This window comes from Hemicordylus capensis, chromosome 3, assembly GCF_027244095.1.
Source record: "Hemicordylus capensis ecotype Gifberg chromosome 3, rHemCap1.1.pri, whole genome shotgun sequence".
Lineage (NCBI taxonomy): Eukaryota > Metazoa > Chordata > Lepidosauria > Squamata > Cordylidae > Hemicordylus > Hemicordylus capensis.
In genome coordinates this window covers 132,064,750-132,081,940 of record NC_069659.1, presented here as the reverse complement: position 1 = coordinate 132,081,940, position 17,191 = coordinate 132,064,750, and the positions used below count along the sequence as shown (strand labels likewise).

General features: G+C 41.6%; 1 protein-coding gene across 8 annotated transcripts in view; it reads left to right on the top strand.

The window, feature by feature from the left end:
- The window catches only part of MGAT4A (alpha-1,3-mannosyl-glycoprotein 4-beta-N-acetylglucosaminyltransferase A), a 109,425-nt gene that overhangs the window by 65,283 nt on the left and 26,951 nt on the right, over positions 1-17,191 (top strand). For all 8 annotated transcript variants that reach the window (XM_053305700.1, XM_053305696.1, XM_053305701.1 and 5 more), the window contains 6 exons: positions 1,886-2,019; positions 7,996-8,042; positions 8,931-9,044; positions 10,279-10,354; positions 13,185-13,299; positions 16,070-16,200. In XM_053305700.1, coding sequence (XP_053161675.1) covers positions 1,886-2,019; positions 7,996-8,042; positions 8,931-9,044; positions 10,279-10,354; positions 13,185-13,299; positions 16,070-16,200 — 617 coding nt within the window. The remainder of the gene's footprint in view (positions 1-1,885; positions 2,020-7,995; positions 8,043-8,930; positions 9,045-10,278; positions 10,355-13,184; positions 13,300-16,069; positions 16,201-17,191) is intronic.

Sequence of the window (17,191 nt, the reverse complement as noted above, 5' to 3'; positions counted from 1 at the left end):
CTTAATGAGTCATCCTGAGTATGCACTTTTCGTTTGTACACTGAAATCACAGCAGAGTGAGGACCGTGTGCGTGTGCCGCGAAAGAGAGAGAGAGAATACCAGCGTTTCAAAAGTTAAAAAGGGCCAGGAGGAGCCTCGGCGTCGCTCTGCCGTGCACTCTGCCTGCACTCCTCCCCGCCGCTCGGGCCGCGCGCGCTACAGATCATCGCCACGGTGTCATGCCATCAGCCACCGCTGTACTCAGCGGGTGATCCAGGGGGGGTGGGGGGAGGGGGGAAGCCACTTCTTGGTACCCCACCACGTGGCCCGCCGGGGTGGCGCCCGGGGCATGTGCCCCCCCTGCTCCCCCTATCGTTACACCCCTGGGCCCAAGGCCCATCAAGTCCAGGATCCTGTTTCACACAGTGACCCACCAGATGCCGCTGGAAGCCTACAGGCAGGAGTTGAGGGAATGCCCTCTCTCCTGCCGTTACTCCCCTGCAACTGGGACTCAGAGGTATCCTGCCTTTGAGGCTGAAGGTGGCCTCTAATCCTCCAACTAGTAGCCGTTGATAGACCTCTCCTGCATGAAGTTATCCAAATCCCTCTTAAAGCCATCCAGGTTGTTGGTTGTCACCACATCTTGTGGCAGAGAATTCCACTAGTTGAGTATGCATTGTGTGAAAAAGTACCTTCGTTTGTTGGTCCTACATTTCCTAGCAATCAATTTCATGGGATGACCCCTGATTCTCGTGTTATGTGAGAGGGAAAAGAATTTCTCTCTATCCACTTTCTCCACACCATGCATAATTTTATAGATCTTTATCATGTCTCCCCGCAGTCATCTTTTTTCTGAACTAAATAGCAGGTATACTATGTCAACTGGATCACCTTTATCCACACACTTGTTGACACTCTCAAAGAACTCCAAAAGATTTGTGAGGCAAGATTTACATTTGCAGAAGCCATGCTAATTCTCTCCCAGCAGGGCCTGTTCTTCTATGTGCTTTACATTTTACTGACACTTTGGATATGAGAGAGCCACCTTTGAAAAACTCCATTCAAACAGCACACTTGTATCTTCTCAGTTGTATTTTGTATTTCAGGGATTTTTAGGTTTGGAGGTATATTTGAACATTTTGAATGTTTGTGAATAAAATATTTTGAATAAAAAGCATACTTCAATTATAGGGACTGAGGTAGAAAGTGGCAGTTATGTTGTTGATGAGTTTGAAGTGATGGTAGTAGATACTAACTTGGCAAAGAGGCACCTTTTGACGTGGTGATTCTCTTTATTTAGCGGGGGAGAGTAACTGGCCCTATACACCCCCAGCACAGTACCTCCAGTGACTGTTGATGGTGTGTCTGTCTTATGTTTCTTTTTAGATTGTGAGCCCTTTGGGGTCAGGGATCCATCTTATTTATTTATTATTTGTGTAAACCACCCTGAGCCATTTTTGGAAGGGCAGTATAGAAATCGAATTAATAACAACAACAACAATAATAATAGGGCTGTGTCCTTACGAACAAGTCAAAAGTACAAGGAGTTTCTTAGAAAAAAGTGTAGCTAACTTGTATATATCAGCTTTGAACAAAGTTAATGATTTGACTGCAATAGGTATACAGTATTTACTTTGAGGCATGAAATTCTGCTTATTTTGTGCAGATATCAGTGAAACTTCTAACTCTGATAAAAAAGGCCCATTCTCAAGATATCATCTTTCAGTTTTACTTTTTATATGCATTCATATATTTGTGCAGTCTGTTTTCATTATATCTGTAGTTTTGAAACTTCTGCTAGTTCTCTTTGCCCCTCCACCTTTCTTTAGCTGCTAACTGAATACTTCTAAATGTTGTATAACAAACTCTTTCATTCAAACAGAATTACTTTGTGTTTGTTTCCAGTTTCTATAGTAATGGGGATTCCTACTGTAAAGAGAAAAGTAAAATCCTACCTTACAGACACTCTTCACTCGCTGATTGATAAACTATCTCAAGAAGAGAAACAGGACTGTGTGATGATAGTCTTCATAGGAGAGGTAATCCATGGACATATTCAGACTGTTCCCTATGTATTTCTAACTAGTATTCTGTTGTACATTCATGCTATTTCTAAGCATCACGCTTGGATTTACTGCTAGCAGATCTTTATACTTGAAATCCATACAGTTTCAGTGCACAGAGGCTCATTACTTCTGTTATAGGATTAATTCATCTTTCACTCTCCTGTACCAAGGGGCCCAGGGTTCATTAGGCAGAATAGAATAAAATTGACTCTAAAATATTCCACAATTTAAAACTTTGTAAATGTTCATCTTTACAATTCAAGGACGTGTGTTTTTAAAAGTAATTCTGCTTTTCTGATGTAGGAGAAGTTCTGGCGTGTGGATTAAATTTGCGGTATGAAAGGCACCGTAGTGGCAGCATGATATGATCACCCATATGCATCTTTAGAGAAGAGGCAGAGGCTTACACCACAGCAGCTACTGTGGTGTCCTGTGCTTGCCTGTAATTATGAGTGAATAATAGCATTTGTTGCTGAAGAGCAATCTGGCAACCTTTGAAATGCAAAGGGGCTAGCAGCACTTCGAGAGAGGTCTTTACCATTCTTCACCAGCACCGGCTTCCGGAATCCACAGGAAGCAGCAGCTCTCCACGCGGTATCCTGTGCGGCAGTGGCCATGTCGTAGGTGGCGTGGCTGCCACATGGGATGCTGTGCTGCGCACCACTGCTCCCTGTGGTTTCCAGGTGCTGGCAGTATCGCCGGTATAGACTTTTAAAGGGGCCTCTCACCCTCATCAGCCGCCAGCCTCAAGTAAAACTTTAAACACTTGGGAGTACTATTAATTGGGGCTCTTCCCCAGTAGTGGTGGGAGCCCTGGTGTCCAATCCTATGCTTTGCTGCTATGCAGCAGAGTTCAGAATTAGGTTCTATAACAGGGCTTCTGAACCTTGGGTTCCCAGATGTTGGATACAACTCCCACCACCCTCAGCCACAATGGCTGAGGATGATGGGGTTTGTAGTCTGACATCATTTGGGAACCCAAGGTTCAGAACTCCTGCCCTAAAATAATGGTTTACATGGTGCTTCATGGAGTTGTATAAGCCAAAAAATCAGTCCCCTGAAGCCCTGTGGTGTCACAAGGAAGCTGCAGCCTAGCTGTGTTTCATTCTTCCGCAGCCCAGCCAGTGTGACTTTGGGCAAGTCGATGCTTAGAAATGAGGTATTGACATGGGCCTTTTCAGCAAATAGTTGAAGATTTCAGCTAAAGTTGATGGAACCCTTCCTTTTCTTATGTAATTGGAGAATATTTTATACATATTAATAATCAGTTGCCTAATTAATACTAGTCGATTGATTATAACACAAATTAAATTAATTTTGCTAGCTGAAAAGAATCAAGATAAATTAAGAGCTGCCATAAAGTTGGCTTTTTTCTGTAGAACAATAGATTAGAATGCAAAACAGCATCTGACTAGTTGTTACAGACTCTGGTTCCACATTTGCATCAAAGATGTTAACTGAATTTCTAATAAAGTGCCGAGACACAATGATTTATTCTACAATTATTGCCAAAGTATCACATTAAATTCAAATCGACTTGTACTTAAATGTAGTACCTGAATACTACTTAGTCTTTTGTAGGTGAATGTTTAAAAAATAAAAACTTCCTATGAAAATAAAACGTATTTATTGTACTGAAATTAACTGGCTGCTCTTTTTTCTCGGGATGATTTTCTTATAAGGAAAGAGACATTGAAGCACATTTGAGCATGATCATTATCTTAATTCTGCTCACATTAGGAAGCTCTGAAATAGCTTTACATTTTGGACACTAAACAGTGAAACATGCAAGGTATGCACAGGGTACACTTCAGAGAAATTAAGTGAGTATAATGCTGCAAGCCTATGTGAGTCTGGTAAATGTGTGCACAAGGATGCAGCCTAAGAACGTTGGCTCTTTCTGGATAGTGTCCAGTCTGCCATATCTGGCATTTAACATTTGTCTTCAGTTTCATATTGGAGTTTTTTAAAAAAGGAGGATATGGTAGGGAGAAAAAGGAGAACAATAGCAAGGCATAATATTGTGCTGCTGGCTTTGGAACAAGACTTGTGGAAGCATCATACAAAGGTTAAAATGTGGTTCTTGCATTTGTCAGATCCTGCAGAAAGGCTTTTAATAGCAGCCAGGTGAATTACAAAATCTTGCCAGGTGCCAAAATAGAATTGTATATGAATATATATATTTGGACCCTATAAATTCATAATTGCTTAGGCAAACTGAATAAAAAGTCTAAATGTGCTCCTTTGCTAGATGGCTTGAGTGGCACAAAATGAGTATTGTGGAATCTTTTTACTGTTTTGGAAAAACATAGCTTCTCTACTAACCAAGAAGGCCAGTTCTGAAAATACAAGGTTAGACGATTGCTGTAAATCAGGCCTGCACAACATAAGGCCTGGGAGCGGGATCTCCCCTGTGGGAATGTTTTTTGCTGGCCAGCAGGCAGAAATTCCTGGCAGCACAGCACCCCAGAAAGGCAGAGGGCCACTTTTGGGGGTCAGCACCCTCTTTTCCAAAGGGGCATTTTCTGACCTCTCTGAAACTGCCTTACAACACCATCCTATGCATGTTTACTTAGAAATATTCCTAGTGAGGCTTACTCCTAAGTAAGCATGCCTAGAATTGCAACCTGAAGGCAACAGTGATTTAGGGAGAGGAGAGGACCTGTAATTTATTTGGGGCAGGCATACACTCCAGGTGCCCCAATGACTGAGCAAGGATAGAGCCTATTTTGTGGTCACGAGTTAAAATTGTGGCCCCCTTGACAAGTGGAATAGATCCACAGGTAACTAACAATTTTAATTAATATTTTTAGTAATTAATTTTAATATAATAATGCACTGGAAATTGACTTCAGCCCCTGAATGCCACATTGTAGTTGTTTCTGGCCCACTGGGACACTTGAGTTGAGCACCCCAGCTGTAAATCCATCTATTGTTTTTTAGAAAACAAGTAAAAATGTGGTGCTTCACCCAGGCTTTTATATGAGACTACAGTTCTTACTGCTGCTGCTTTGTGTGTGACTGTTTTATATAGGTTTTTAAACTTTTAAATAGAGATATATTATTTTTATATCTATATTTAATATCTGTACTTTTTGTATTTTATTTGTGCATTGTTTTAATTATGTTGTAAACCGCTTTGGGTTTTTTTATTTTAATGAAAAGCAGTATAGAACAATAAATAAATAAGTAAATATTGCTCTTTAAGTAATGGAACCCACTCTGCCATACGAACCTGGAACAGCAACCTCAGTTAGCATGAAAGTTATGTAACCTGTACTTGATACAGTCTGCTGCTGAATAGCATGTGACAAGGGGGTTTGTGAGATTGTTAGAGGATTGATTTTTGGTCTCTCTGTTAGAGTAACAAAAGTGTTTCCAGTTAATCTGTCTGTCTGTTTATTACATTTATATACCACTCAATTTACCAGTGTCCTTGAAGCAGTTTTAAAACACACACATTAAAAACAAAATCTAAAACCCCCACCAAAATTAAACACAAAACTCTAAAACAATTAAACAGCCAGTAAGCTTATACAGAGCTATCAGCAGCAATTACAAATTAAAAGCTTGCCAGAAGAAGAAGGCTATCGCCTGGCACCTAAATGAATACAAGGAGGTTACCAGGTGAATCTCTCTAGGGAATGTATTCCATAGACCGGGGTCAGGGGAGGTCACTACTAAGAAGATTCTCTTCCTGCTAGCACTGCACCAGAGGAAAGCCTACAAAGATGTTTTTAAAGAATGAGCAGGAATGTATCAGAGATGTTACACAGGGGCTAGTAGAAGTCCTTATCCAGGATACTTACAAGACTGGGCAACACATTGTGCAACTTGTCAACATCTTCTGCTGGCACAAGAACTAATCTGGAACAGGCATCCCTTTCTTTATACGACGTCATTGCATTACATCCTTGCTAACACAACACTAATCTGGTTGTAGGCCACTGTTTCTCCATACTCTGACTACTGTACTGGATAAAATGTTATTCATACCCCCCAGATAATGACCCCCCCTTCAGCTGATAAGTATAGTGTACATGTGCCTATTGGCTGATATTGAGACCAGTTATGCAGGGAAATGTTTTGATGTGGCTGCCATTTTGCACCAGGGGAAGGGGAGAGTGGAAAGAGAACTCATTTGTCCTGAGATGTACAGAGCACGCAGCTAAACTCTCAAGACTTTTCTTCAATCTTCCTCTTTGCTTAGACTCTCCAGGTCAGTTCCCTTGCATGAAAATGAGCTGTATGTAAGATCCAGTTCTATATTGCTGGGTAGCACCACCACCAAAACTCCTCTTCACTGTCCTCCTCAGTCATTTTGACTGGTGTTCACCACCCTAGACTAAGCCAGCTGTGGTGAGGTGGAGGAGAGTAGCCTTGCTGCTGTTTGCCCCTCTGTGTATTTATGTGGTGGTGGTTTTTTTAACTGGCTCCATGTGAGATCCAGTGCAGGGATTGGAGAAGCACACAGCTTTCAAAGAGACTGAGAAGTGAGAGACCAGCTAGCCCAGGGGCTCTGTATGGTGGTGAAAACATAGGTGTGAGAGATGCAGGTGAGGCTTCTGGAGGTGCTTGGTCACTTTCATGGCATTTTTCTCTACTTGTGCTCTTTGGAGACAAAAGAGGGATTGAGGGTACAGTGTTCTGTTATTCAATTTCATACTCCATTTAAAAGATAACAAATGTGTAAAATAAAATATTGCCTTCACTTGAGGGCTTCCCAGAGATGTCTGGTTGACCACTGTGAGAAACAGAAAATTTGATTTGAGGCACTTCAGGTTTGATCCAGCAGGGCTCTTCCTACGTGGAGCATTGCCTTGGAGGGAGGGGTCCCTATTGGCATTTGCTACTGCTACTACAACTACATCCATGTACATGGCACTTTACAAAGGATGAGAGCACAGGTTCCTGCTCCAGGGAATTCACAGTCTAGATATGGATACAACAGAGGAAGGGGAGGCAAGAGTAAACAAGGGAAGAACATACAGTTATTTCAGGTACTCACACTTGGGTTAGTTACAGTAGGGTGTCTACCACTTTTTCTTTTTAAACGGCTAGGTGGATGTGCTCATGCTGGAGTGGTATAGTGGGGAAAGCACTTGGTTCATGACAGTAAAGAAGAAAACAAATTAGTATAGTCACCATGTATACTAGCAGCCAAGTGGCGCATACACAGCATCAATGAATGAGTGGATGTTCTGCGGTGCCACATCCGCCCCTGCTTTTCAAAGGCTGTTCTGCCATTGCTGCTGTAGACTGAAAGTCAAAGCAGCACAGTGGGAAATGGCCCTTGCACAAATGTCCTAAGTTAACCGGTTCTCTGGATTGAGAAGAAATCGTGTTGCTTGTGTCATTACATTTCAAAAGTGTATAAATCAGCCTTGCAGTAATTTCTTTCTTGCATACATGTACATGTGCCAGAAGTACATGCCATGTGTCAGTTGTGAATGGTGTACATGAATTTTAATTGCCACTCTCAACAAAGTGGGCTGTATCCTAAGAAAATTACCCCTCGCCAAGCACTGTTGAAATCATTGAGACTCGTAGTTAACTGTAGTTGCGATTAACTTAAGTCACATTAATATCAATGGGACTTAGGGATCCGGGCTTTATTAGGATATGGTCCTGTGAATGGCAGCAAAGGCCTGAGCCTTTTCCACTTAATGGTTTTTAAAAACAATTGCCAAGAACACTGGTGCTTTAAACATGCACATACTATGAACAATTGATGCAGAGCATGCATATTGTCATGTGAGCTCTGTCTGCATTGACATTCCTGAGATTTGCTTATCTTGAAGTAAATATGGTATATTTGAAAGGGTCAAATGCACTGAAAACTGTGGTGGCCAGTTTCTGTGAGTGAAATATAAGCTGATTACATGAAACTATGCTGAACTTTAAAGGGTTGCTTCAAAAATGTTGTGTGTTGTTTCTTTCTTTTTCCAGACAGATCTTGACTATGTAAATGATGTTCTAGCAAGCCTAGAAAAAGAGTAAGTTTTTATTCTGCAAAGGGCTCTATTTGAAATATTTTGGTTGCCCACTATGTCTTAAAGTCGTTTGAGTTTAGAAGTAATAATAGTGTGTATGCATGGGTTGTATATTATGGTAACTTACATGCAGCAATTAGGTTAACTTGTAAAACTGTAAATGGGATTAAAGGATTTAGCATTACATACATGGATTATTTTGGTATGAAATAAATGGATTGCATGGCACCCATGCTAAAGCTACTATTTCAGAGCTATGCTAGGCTAAAGCATAGAAACAGCTGCCGAAGCACTTAAGAAGTTGATGACATATTGTGGTTTTAAATAATAGATTATGACTAGGGATTTACAGCCAAGCCCAAAGAACCCAGTGAGCAGGCCCTAAGCATTTCTGCAGGGTATGTGGATGATATTTGCAGATGTAGCCTCTTGTACTTTGTTGGATTTCACCTCATAGGTCGTTGGATCCTAGTGCGTGTTTATATAGGCGGAGAGATATTGACTTGCCCAATGCCACTTGGTGGCATTGCTAATGGACACCAAGGATAATGAACCTAGCAGTCCCTGCTAGGTTTGACATAATGGGGAAACAGAGCCTCTCACTGTGAACCTCGCACATTTCCCCTTCTTTTGAGGGCAAGATGAGAGACAACTACTTTGGTTTAGAAATAAAATGCAATTAACTCAGGGAACTTGCTTATTTCAGATTGAAAGCAGAAGCTCTCTCACATGCAAAAGGGGAAGGGGGGGGAATCCCATGGCTCTCCTGGCTTGTTCTCACACCAAGAAATGGTGGCTTCCTGTTGCATCTGAAGTTATGAACCCCCTCTGGGTGTCAAGTATGGTGTTCCCCAGCACATTAAAAAATTGAGTTGACTCTTCTGATTACAGGTTTTCTACAGAAATCAGTTCTGGTTTGGTAGAAGTAATAGCCCCACCTGCATCTTATTATCCTGACTTCACACAATTAAAAGAGACCTTTGGAGACTCAAAAGAGAGAGTCAGGTAAGAGTTCCGCTTAGTGCTAGTGTGTCCTGGAAGAGGGGGAATGACCATTGTAAAACACGTCATAAATATTCTGTGAACTGGGAGGCTCTAACTTGCATATCCAATTAATGAACATAGGGTATGCCAGACTAGGATTGGTGGGCGTGTTGCATTTATTGAATATGTTATTCTTCAGGAATAGTTATCATGGTGTGTGTGTAGTGTTTATGCCCTAAGACACAAGTATGACACAAGACACAAGTATGATATTGTGCCCTAAGACACAAGTATGGTACTACAAGTGCTTGTGTGTGTGTGTGTTGCTGCATGGGACATACAACAACTTCATGGTGGGTTCCGTTTTTAATTTGAGAAAAATGGCATGGGAGAAGGACATGCTTTATTTTCCCTTTGATACGTAGATTGTCAAACCATTCTGATGAATATCTTGTAAAAATTTTACTTTCAGATGAGGATTTCTCAATTTCTAATTCTGTAGCTAAGTTTTGTTATATTGCTTCCAGGATGTAAGTCGGGGAATTGTTTGTAGGATGTTAAGGTATTATTGTATAGATGTAATTTTATCCACAGATGGTATATGTTTTCTGTTTTGGTCTAAGACCGTAAATAAAACTTGAACTTGAACAGCATGAGAGAAGATGATTTAACATACCCCCCACCACAGTCCTGTTCCAATTGTAGGGAGCACTCTGGTTTTTTAGCTGCAGCCAGTCCAGTTAATAGATCTCCTGAATTGTTTTTACTTTGGCCCACTGTCATTGATAGAGATCCTCTATCCTTTCAAAAAAAAAAAGTGTTGACATGACTCCTGCCTCTCCCCTAAACTGCCCAAGGCAAAAGTTGTACATGTGCATTCCTCTCATGCTGATGGGAGGTCTTCCTGGTAGTAGAGGACACAATAACTAGCCCTGGGTCAGCAAAGCAAGCATGTTGGCTGGTGTGAAGTGAGCGCAGTGGAAGACTTTGGGGAGACTTTGCTGGGTGGGATGACACCCTTCTTGGAATCTGCCATCCTGATGGCCTTCAGCTGAGTGGCTGAATCTTGGCAGGCTTGAACTGTTTCTTGCCACCTGCCAGTGATGCGGAGTGGGAGGGTGGGGCGGAGAAAGGTGGTGTGTGACCTACCTCTTCCCACCTCCACACATTCCACTTGGGTGCCCACTCTACTATATTCTTTTGTGCCTACTAGGAGGCTCAGCCTAGAAAGCTTTCAAACTATATTTAATTTCAGATGGAGGACAAAGCAAAATCTGGATTATTGTTTCCTTATGATGTATGCACAGAAAAAAGGTGTTTACTACATTCAGGTAAATGATGTTTTTATATTGTGAATTATAAAAATAAATATCGAAAAGATTCCTAAGGGTTCATGGAGGCAGGCATGACATGGGTATAGTTATTTAGTTTGTTTATAATGCAGGTACAGCATATGAGAAACCAGTAATACGCATTGGGATATATACAAAGACTAAATCAGAAAATCAAACTGCCTGAGTGATTCATATTTTAATTAACTTTTTGGAAAAATAAATGAAGCTAAACTTGAGTAAACTTATTTTGTATTTGAGTGTTGCATGTTAATGTTACATTTACAATTAAAAATGCATGATTTATATGATTTTGAAAGATTCCCTAAGCCCCTTCCAAACTTGAGCTAGCAAACCTTAAGACTGTGTTATAACTTCAAAAATATCTGTAATTGCCAAGGTCATGCTTTGTAAACATGGGTTAATCTGTCATACAGCTGCAATAAGTCCACAGTTAAAAAGAAAGAGATGCACATGCCCAGTTTCTCGCACTCTCTGACTCAAAGTTGGTGAAACTATTTTACTTCTGTAAGCTGTGTCAGCTATTGCTTGAATAGGGCTTTAGGACAGAATCTTGCAGTAGCTATAGAACTGCACAATTGGTACTTCTTGTGTGTCTGGCTTAGATCCAACAGCACTAAAAGCCCAAACTTACTTATGTGGAGACTTAAGTGGCTCAGTTCAGATGTTACATTCCCTAATTGGGAAAGTGAGGGAGAATTTAGGTAGTGGGGAATGTGCAGGTCTGTCAGGTGTTCTTCACTGCTAGATCATGGCTTGGCAATGGGACCATATAGCAATAGCAATAGCACTTACATTTATATACCGCTCTATAGCCGGAGCTCTCTAAGCGGTTTACAATGATTTAGCATATTGCCCCCCAACATTCTGGGTACTCATTTTACCGACCTCGGAAGGATGGAAGGCTAAGTCAACCTTGAGCCCCTTGGTCAGGATCGAACTTGCAACCTTCTGGTTACAGGGCGGCAGTTTTACCACTGCGCCATCAGGGGTACCACCATATGAAGGCTGAACAGGGCTGGGCCAGTGACTCTAGCACTTCAGTGATTTTTTTTCATAGCCAGTCAAAGTATGCCTCGAGTGAATGTCATGCTTTGTGTGACTTCTGCAATATCTGGTATCCAATAAAGTGTCGTGCAAAAACCTGTCTGCTAAAGCAGGGTTCCCAGTCGGTGGTACACCAGAGGTTGCTGAACTGCAACTCCCATCATCCCCAGCCACAACAAATTGTAACTGGGAATGATGGGAATTGTAGTTCAGCAACATCTGGAGTACCACAGGTTGGGAACCTCTGTGTTAAAGGACTGGATTGTGAAGACAAGGGGTTACCCTATGCTGCTCTTTGTGTTCCTCCCCAGACAGCTTTTAGTATGTGTGTGGTCATTACAGATCCCAACTACCATCCATTATTCCTGTACTATAAACAAATCATCTGCTAAAAATTCATATTGTTTGTATTAAACTGGAGTCATTGTAAAACATACATTCTTTTTAGATATTTACCCCAGAATCTAATTAAACTGGTTGACATCCAGACTAAATTATTCCAGAGTACACCTACTGAAGTTAAATTGTTTGGTAGATTAACTCCTGAGCAGTGGCATAACTACCATTAGGCAAGGGGAGGCAGTTGTCTTGGGGCCCCACTGCCTCGAGGGCCCCCCCAGAGGCACATCACATGACTCCCCACCCACACATGTTGCGCCCCCTATGAATTATGTTGGAGATCGGCAGGAGCAGAGAGTAAAAAACTAGATTCAATGTGAAATAGATATTCACCGTATTCATAATGGGGATGTGAGTGTGAGTGCGCGATATATTGTGAAGTGTGTTTGTGTGTGTATATCAGCAAGGGGCCCATTTTAAAATCTTGTCTCTGGGCCCCCTCCAACCTTGCTACGCCCCTGCTCCTGAGTGGTACTACTGAGTAATTTTGTCTGGATGTCAGCCACTGTTCTTTGTTTTACAAAAAAGAGGAATGTTAAGCTCAGTGTGTGTGTGTGTGTGTTACCAAATACATGGTATCAAAGAAGGGAAGGCAGCTACTTAATATATCCAGTTCTGCATTAAATCTCTTAAAACAAAAGGCTGAGGTTGCCTTTCTCATAGGGGTATGAAATTCAATTTTCGATTGAATCGATTTCGGTCAAATCAGGGGCAATTCACAGATTCAACTTTGAATTGAATCACCCTCAAAATAGAGTGCCCTATTCGAGGTCGAAATGAATCACACCCTAATTTGACCCAAATTGATTTGGGTGATTCGAATGCCGTTTTGAGGCCCATTATGCTGGGAAAAGCAGGCCTCAAATTGGTGCTTTCCCTCGGGTAGAGCTGGTCTACCATTTGGGGTGGGAGGGTAGGGTAGGCCTCTGCTCTGGACTTGGTGCGTCTACTCGCTTCAGAGGACTTGTCTACCTGCCAATCCCAATTGGTAGACCAGCTCTCCTTGGAAAAAAGTGCCATTTTAAAGCCCATTATGTTGGGGAAATGGGCCTCAAAATGGCGCTTGAATCTCCCAGATCTATTTGGGTGATTCAGGGGTGATACATCGAGACAGCCAGCCAAGCTGGCTGTTCTTGACGAATCAATTTGATGGTTCTGCAATTTGATTTGAGATTGAATCAAATCACAGAATTTAATTTGTGCACATGTCCATTTTCTCATCTACAGTGCCTTCATAGCAGTTGCACTGGAGGCAAATTGGATGGACAGATTTGAAATGTATTATGCCTACTTGTTTTTTCCTGCTTCATTTCTTCTTCATTTTGCTGGTCTTGCTTTTAATGCATCTGTTTGATTCCTTTAGCTGGAGGATGACATTGTTGTCAAGCAGAATTACTTCAGCACAATAAAAAACTTTGCGCTTCAGTTGTCTTCTGAGGACTGGATGATTCTAGAATTTTCTCAGCTGGGATTCATAGGTAAGAAGCATTCCCCCTTTAGTGAGTCTGAAAAGAGGATAAAAGAAGTTTAGCTTAGATTCTCAAGGACACATGACACAAAATGTCACAACATAATTAAAATATATATAGAGAGAGGAATGCAATGAACTTAAAATTATAAAATCCCCCCCGATAATTCCACATGGTGCTTTTTTCCGGGGAGCAGAAGAGTTATTTGTATGTTCTTGTGATAGAATCCAACTTTTGGAATAGATTGGTTTTATAGTTGTTGCTGCTGTCGTGAAACAAATAACTATTTTCTAAAGTTTCACTAAATGACTTGAATGGGTCTCATTGAAACAGTTTCAGTCATCTAATGTATTTCATATAGAAGTAGGGGCCTTTGAAAATGAATTCTCTGTTTTGAGGAGGCTCATAATAAATCTTTCCTATTTCTTGTCCCAACCAGCAATTTACAGTTTTCCACTAGAAAATGTTTTCTCTGGAATCTTTGAAGACCAAATCAAGATTTGCTATATATTAGCTTTGTGCTAATAAAAACAAATGCTGACTTACTGGACAGTGAAACACGGTGTGTAGGAGCACTGACCAGTCTGCTGTGTACATTTAAACACTATCGACAGTATGGCGGAACTGTTCTGCTCCTTCTTAAAGCTGTGCAAAGACATAAGAACAGCCCAGCTGGATCAGGCCCAAGGCCCATCTAGTCCATCATCCTGTTTCACACAGTGTCCCACCAGATGCCGCTGGAAGCCACAGGGAGGAGTTGAGGGCATGCCCTCCCTCCTGCTGTTACTCCCCTGCAACTGGGACTCAGAGGCATCCTGCCTTTGAGGCTGGAGTTGGCCTATAGCCCTCCGATTAGTAGCTGATGATAGGCCTCTCCTCCATGAAGTTATCCAAACCCCTCTTAAAGCCATCCAGGTTGTTGGTTGTCACCACGTCCTGTGGCAGAGAATTCCACAAGTTGGTTATGCAGTGTGTGAAAAAGTACTTCCGTTTGCTTGTGCTAAATTTCCCGGCAATCAATTTCATGGGATGACCCCAGTTCTAGTGTTATGTGAGAGGGAGAAGAATTTTCTCTTTATCCTCCTTCTCCACACCATGCATGATTTTATAGACTTCTATCATGTTTCCCCTCAATCATCTTTTTTCTAAACTAAATAGCCGCAGGTGTTGTAGCCTTGCCTCATAAGGAAGGTGCTCTAGGCCCCTGATCATCTTGGTTGCCCTCTTCTGCACCTTTTCCAGTTCTACAGTGTCCTTTTTTAGATGTGGTGACCAGAATTGTATGCAATACTCCAGGTGTGGCTGCACCATAGTTTTGTATAATATTAGCAGTTTTATTTTCAATCCCCTTCCTAATGATCCCAAGCATGGAATTGGCCTTTTTCACAGCTGCCACACATTGCGTCAACACTTTCAGTGAGCTGTCCACCACAACCCCAAGATCCCTCTCCTGGTCAGCACTGACAGCTCAGATCCCATCAGCGTATACTTGAAGTTGGGGTTTTTCATCCCAATGTGCATCACTTTATACTTGACAACATTGAACCGCATTTGCCATTTTGTTGCCCACTCCCCTAGTTTGGAGAGATTCTTTTGGAGCTCCTCACAATCAGTTTTGGATTTCACTGCCCGAAAGAGTTTGGTATCATCTGCAAATTTGACCACCTCACTTCTTACCCCTACTGTGTGATACCCCTTGGAAATAATGAGTGTCGGACCACACAATTGTGTTTGTACAGCTTTAAGATGGAGAGAAACAGCCCTGTTCCATAACACTGTCAGTGGTGTTTAAGCATGCACACAGCACAGGCGGTGATCTAGCTGCCTGTGTCACATTACCATACTGTGACACACTACCGTGTTTCCCCGAAAATAAGACAGTGTCTTATATTAATTTTAGCCCCAAAAAATGCACTAGGGCAATTAGCGGTACATCAGAAATTACAGCTAGGTCTTACTTTCGGGGTAGGTCTTACTTTCGGGGAAACAGGGTATGTCAGTGAATAATTCTCAGGAAACGGGGATGGGTCATGAGCCTTTTCTGACTGTTCTGTTACTTATGTTTAAGTTATACTCTTGATGCTGAGCTCCATCTCTGCTGCTACAGGTATGGAGCTTCTTGGGTTGGGTGGTCTAGCCAGTTACTAGACTGAAGGTGACCAATCCAGGACCCATGAGCATGTCCCTTCACCTTCATAGAGATATTCTCTTCATTGGAATGAATGGGGGCAGCCCCTTGTGGGAGAAAGAGCTATATTTGTATATTAAGACTCTTGTGCAGGCAGAAAAAATCTTGATTGTGTGAAGGAGGAATCAAAGCAGTACTTGTGCCCTCAAAGCATCAAGAGTGAGCTGTCGTTCGCTGCTGATGATTCGTCTGGCAGCGACTTGAGTCAGGCCTGCTCTGTAGTCTCTCCTGGATTGTAGAATGCACTCCTTATACATATCCGAGGCCGAACACTTATTTATGATAGATAAATAAATAAATAACATCATTAATGGCTTTTAAATGAGCCTTCAAAACACATTTTAAAATGTTTTGGCCTAAATGGTTTTTAATTGATTTAACCGTTTAATTGTTTTAATGGGTTGGTTATTCTGTTCTTGCTTGTTTGTATTGATGTGAACCACCTAGCGCCATTTGGATTGGGTGGTATAAAAATCTAAATGACAAATAATAAATTCAAAATAAGAGAAGTTGCCTTCTTGAAAACAGTCTGGATTTATAGTTATAAAGCACTGGACAATTGTTGATATAATTATCTATATATTGTTACAGGTAAAATGTTCCAGTCTCCTGATATTACTCTAATTGTAGAGTTCATATTTATGTTTTATAAGGAGAAACCTATTGACTGGCTCTTGGATCACATTCTTTGGGTGAAAGTTTGTAACCCAGAGAAAGATGCAGTAAGTGTTTTCTTTCATTTTGCTTAATATTTCTGACAAGTGCTGTAACATGAATGCGACAAACCACATAAGAGGAATGACAGAGTTGTCTTGCATAGACAAATAGAAACATTTGTTATACATTGTTGGTTATGGCTTGCTGGGAATTGTTGGTTATGGCTTGCTGGTTTTTTTTACAAAACCGAAAAATGTACAACAAAAGCGATGGACGTTCACTGAAGACAGCAACATGTTTCTACTGCAATGGAGGCATTTGGTAGTGTAGGCGAGTGTTCCTGGAGAAGTGCTTGCTGATATGTTGAGTAAAAAAGTGTGCGTAAGAAAACTGACAGAGTTCTGAGGGCAGTCCTTCTGCATGCTTGAAGGTGCGGACTGTGCACACACTTCGTTAGGATTTCAGCTAAGTACAACACAGAATTACCCAGCGCCAATGCACCTCCTGTCCTTGTATGAAGTCTGACATATCAGTCATGCTGGCCTGCAATTTGGACCCTGTGATTCTATTGGCATTGGCACAGAGCTGTTATAATGCTGACCTCCTTATGAGCCCCTGGTGGCGCAGTGGTAAAACTGCCGCCCTGTAACCAGAAGGTTACAAGTTCAATCCTGACCAGGGGCTCAAGGTTGACTCAGCCTTCCATCCTTCATCCTTCCAAGGTCGGTAAAATGAGTACCCAGAATGTTGGGGGCAATATGCTAAATCATTGTAAACCGCTTAGAGAGCTCCGGCTATAGAGCGGTATATAAATGTAAGTGCTATTGCTATTGCTATTGCTACACATTTTTGTCATACTGAGTATAATTTCCTTGGTTCAACCCCATAGGGGTGGACTTGTAACTTCTCTGATTACCATGAGCCATACAATCTAGCGTACCTGCTGTACTGCTCTTTTTGCTGAGAAATTGTTCTGTTCCCTTAGTAGTACTATGGAATTTTCTCTCATGGTCTTAAAAATGAAAAGGGCTGGGGATATTGTAAGGGTACCTCCTA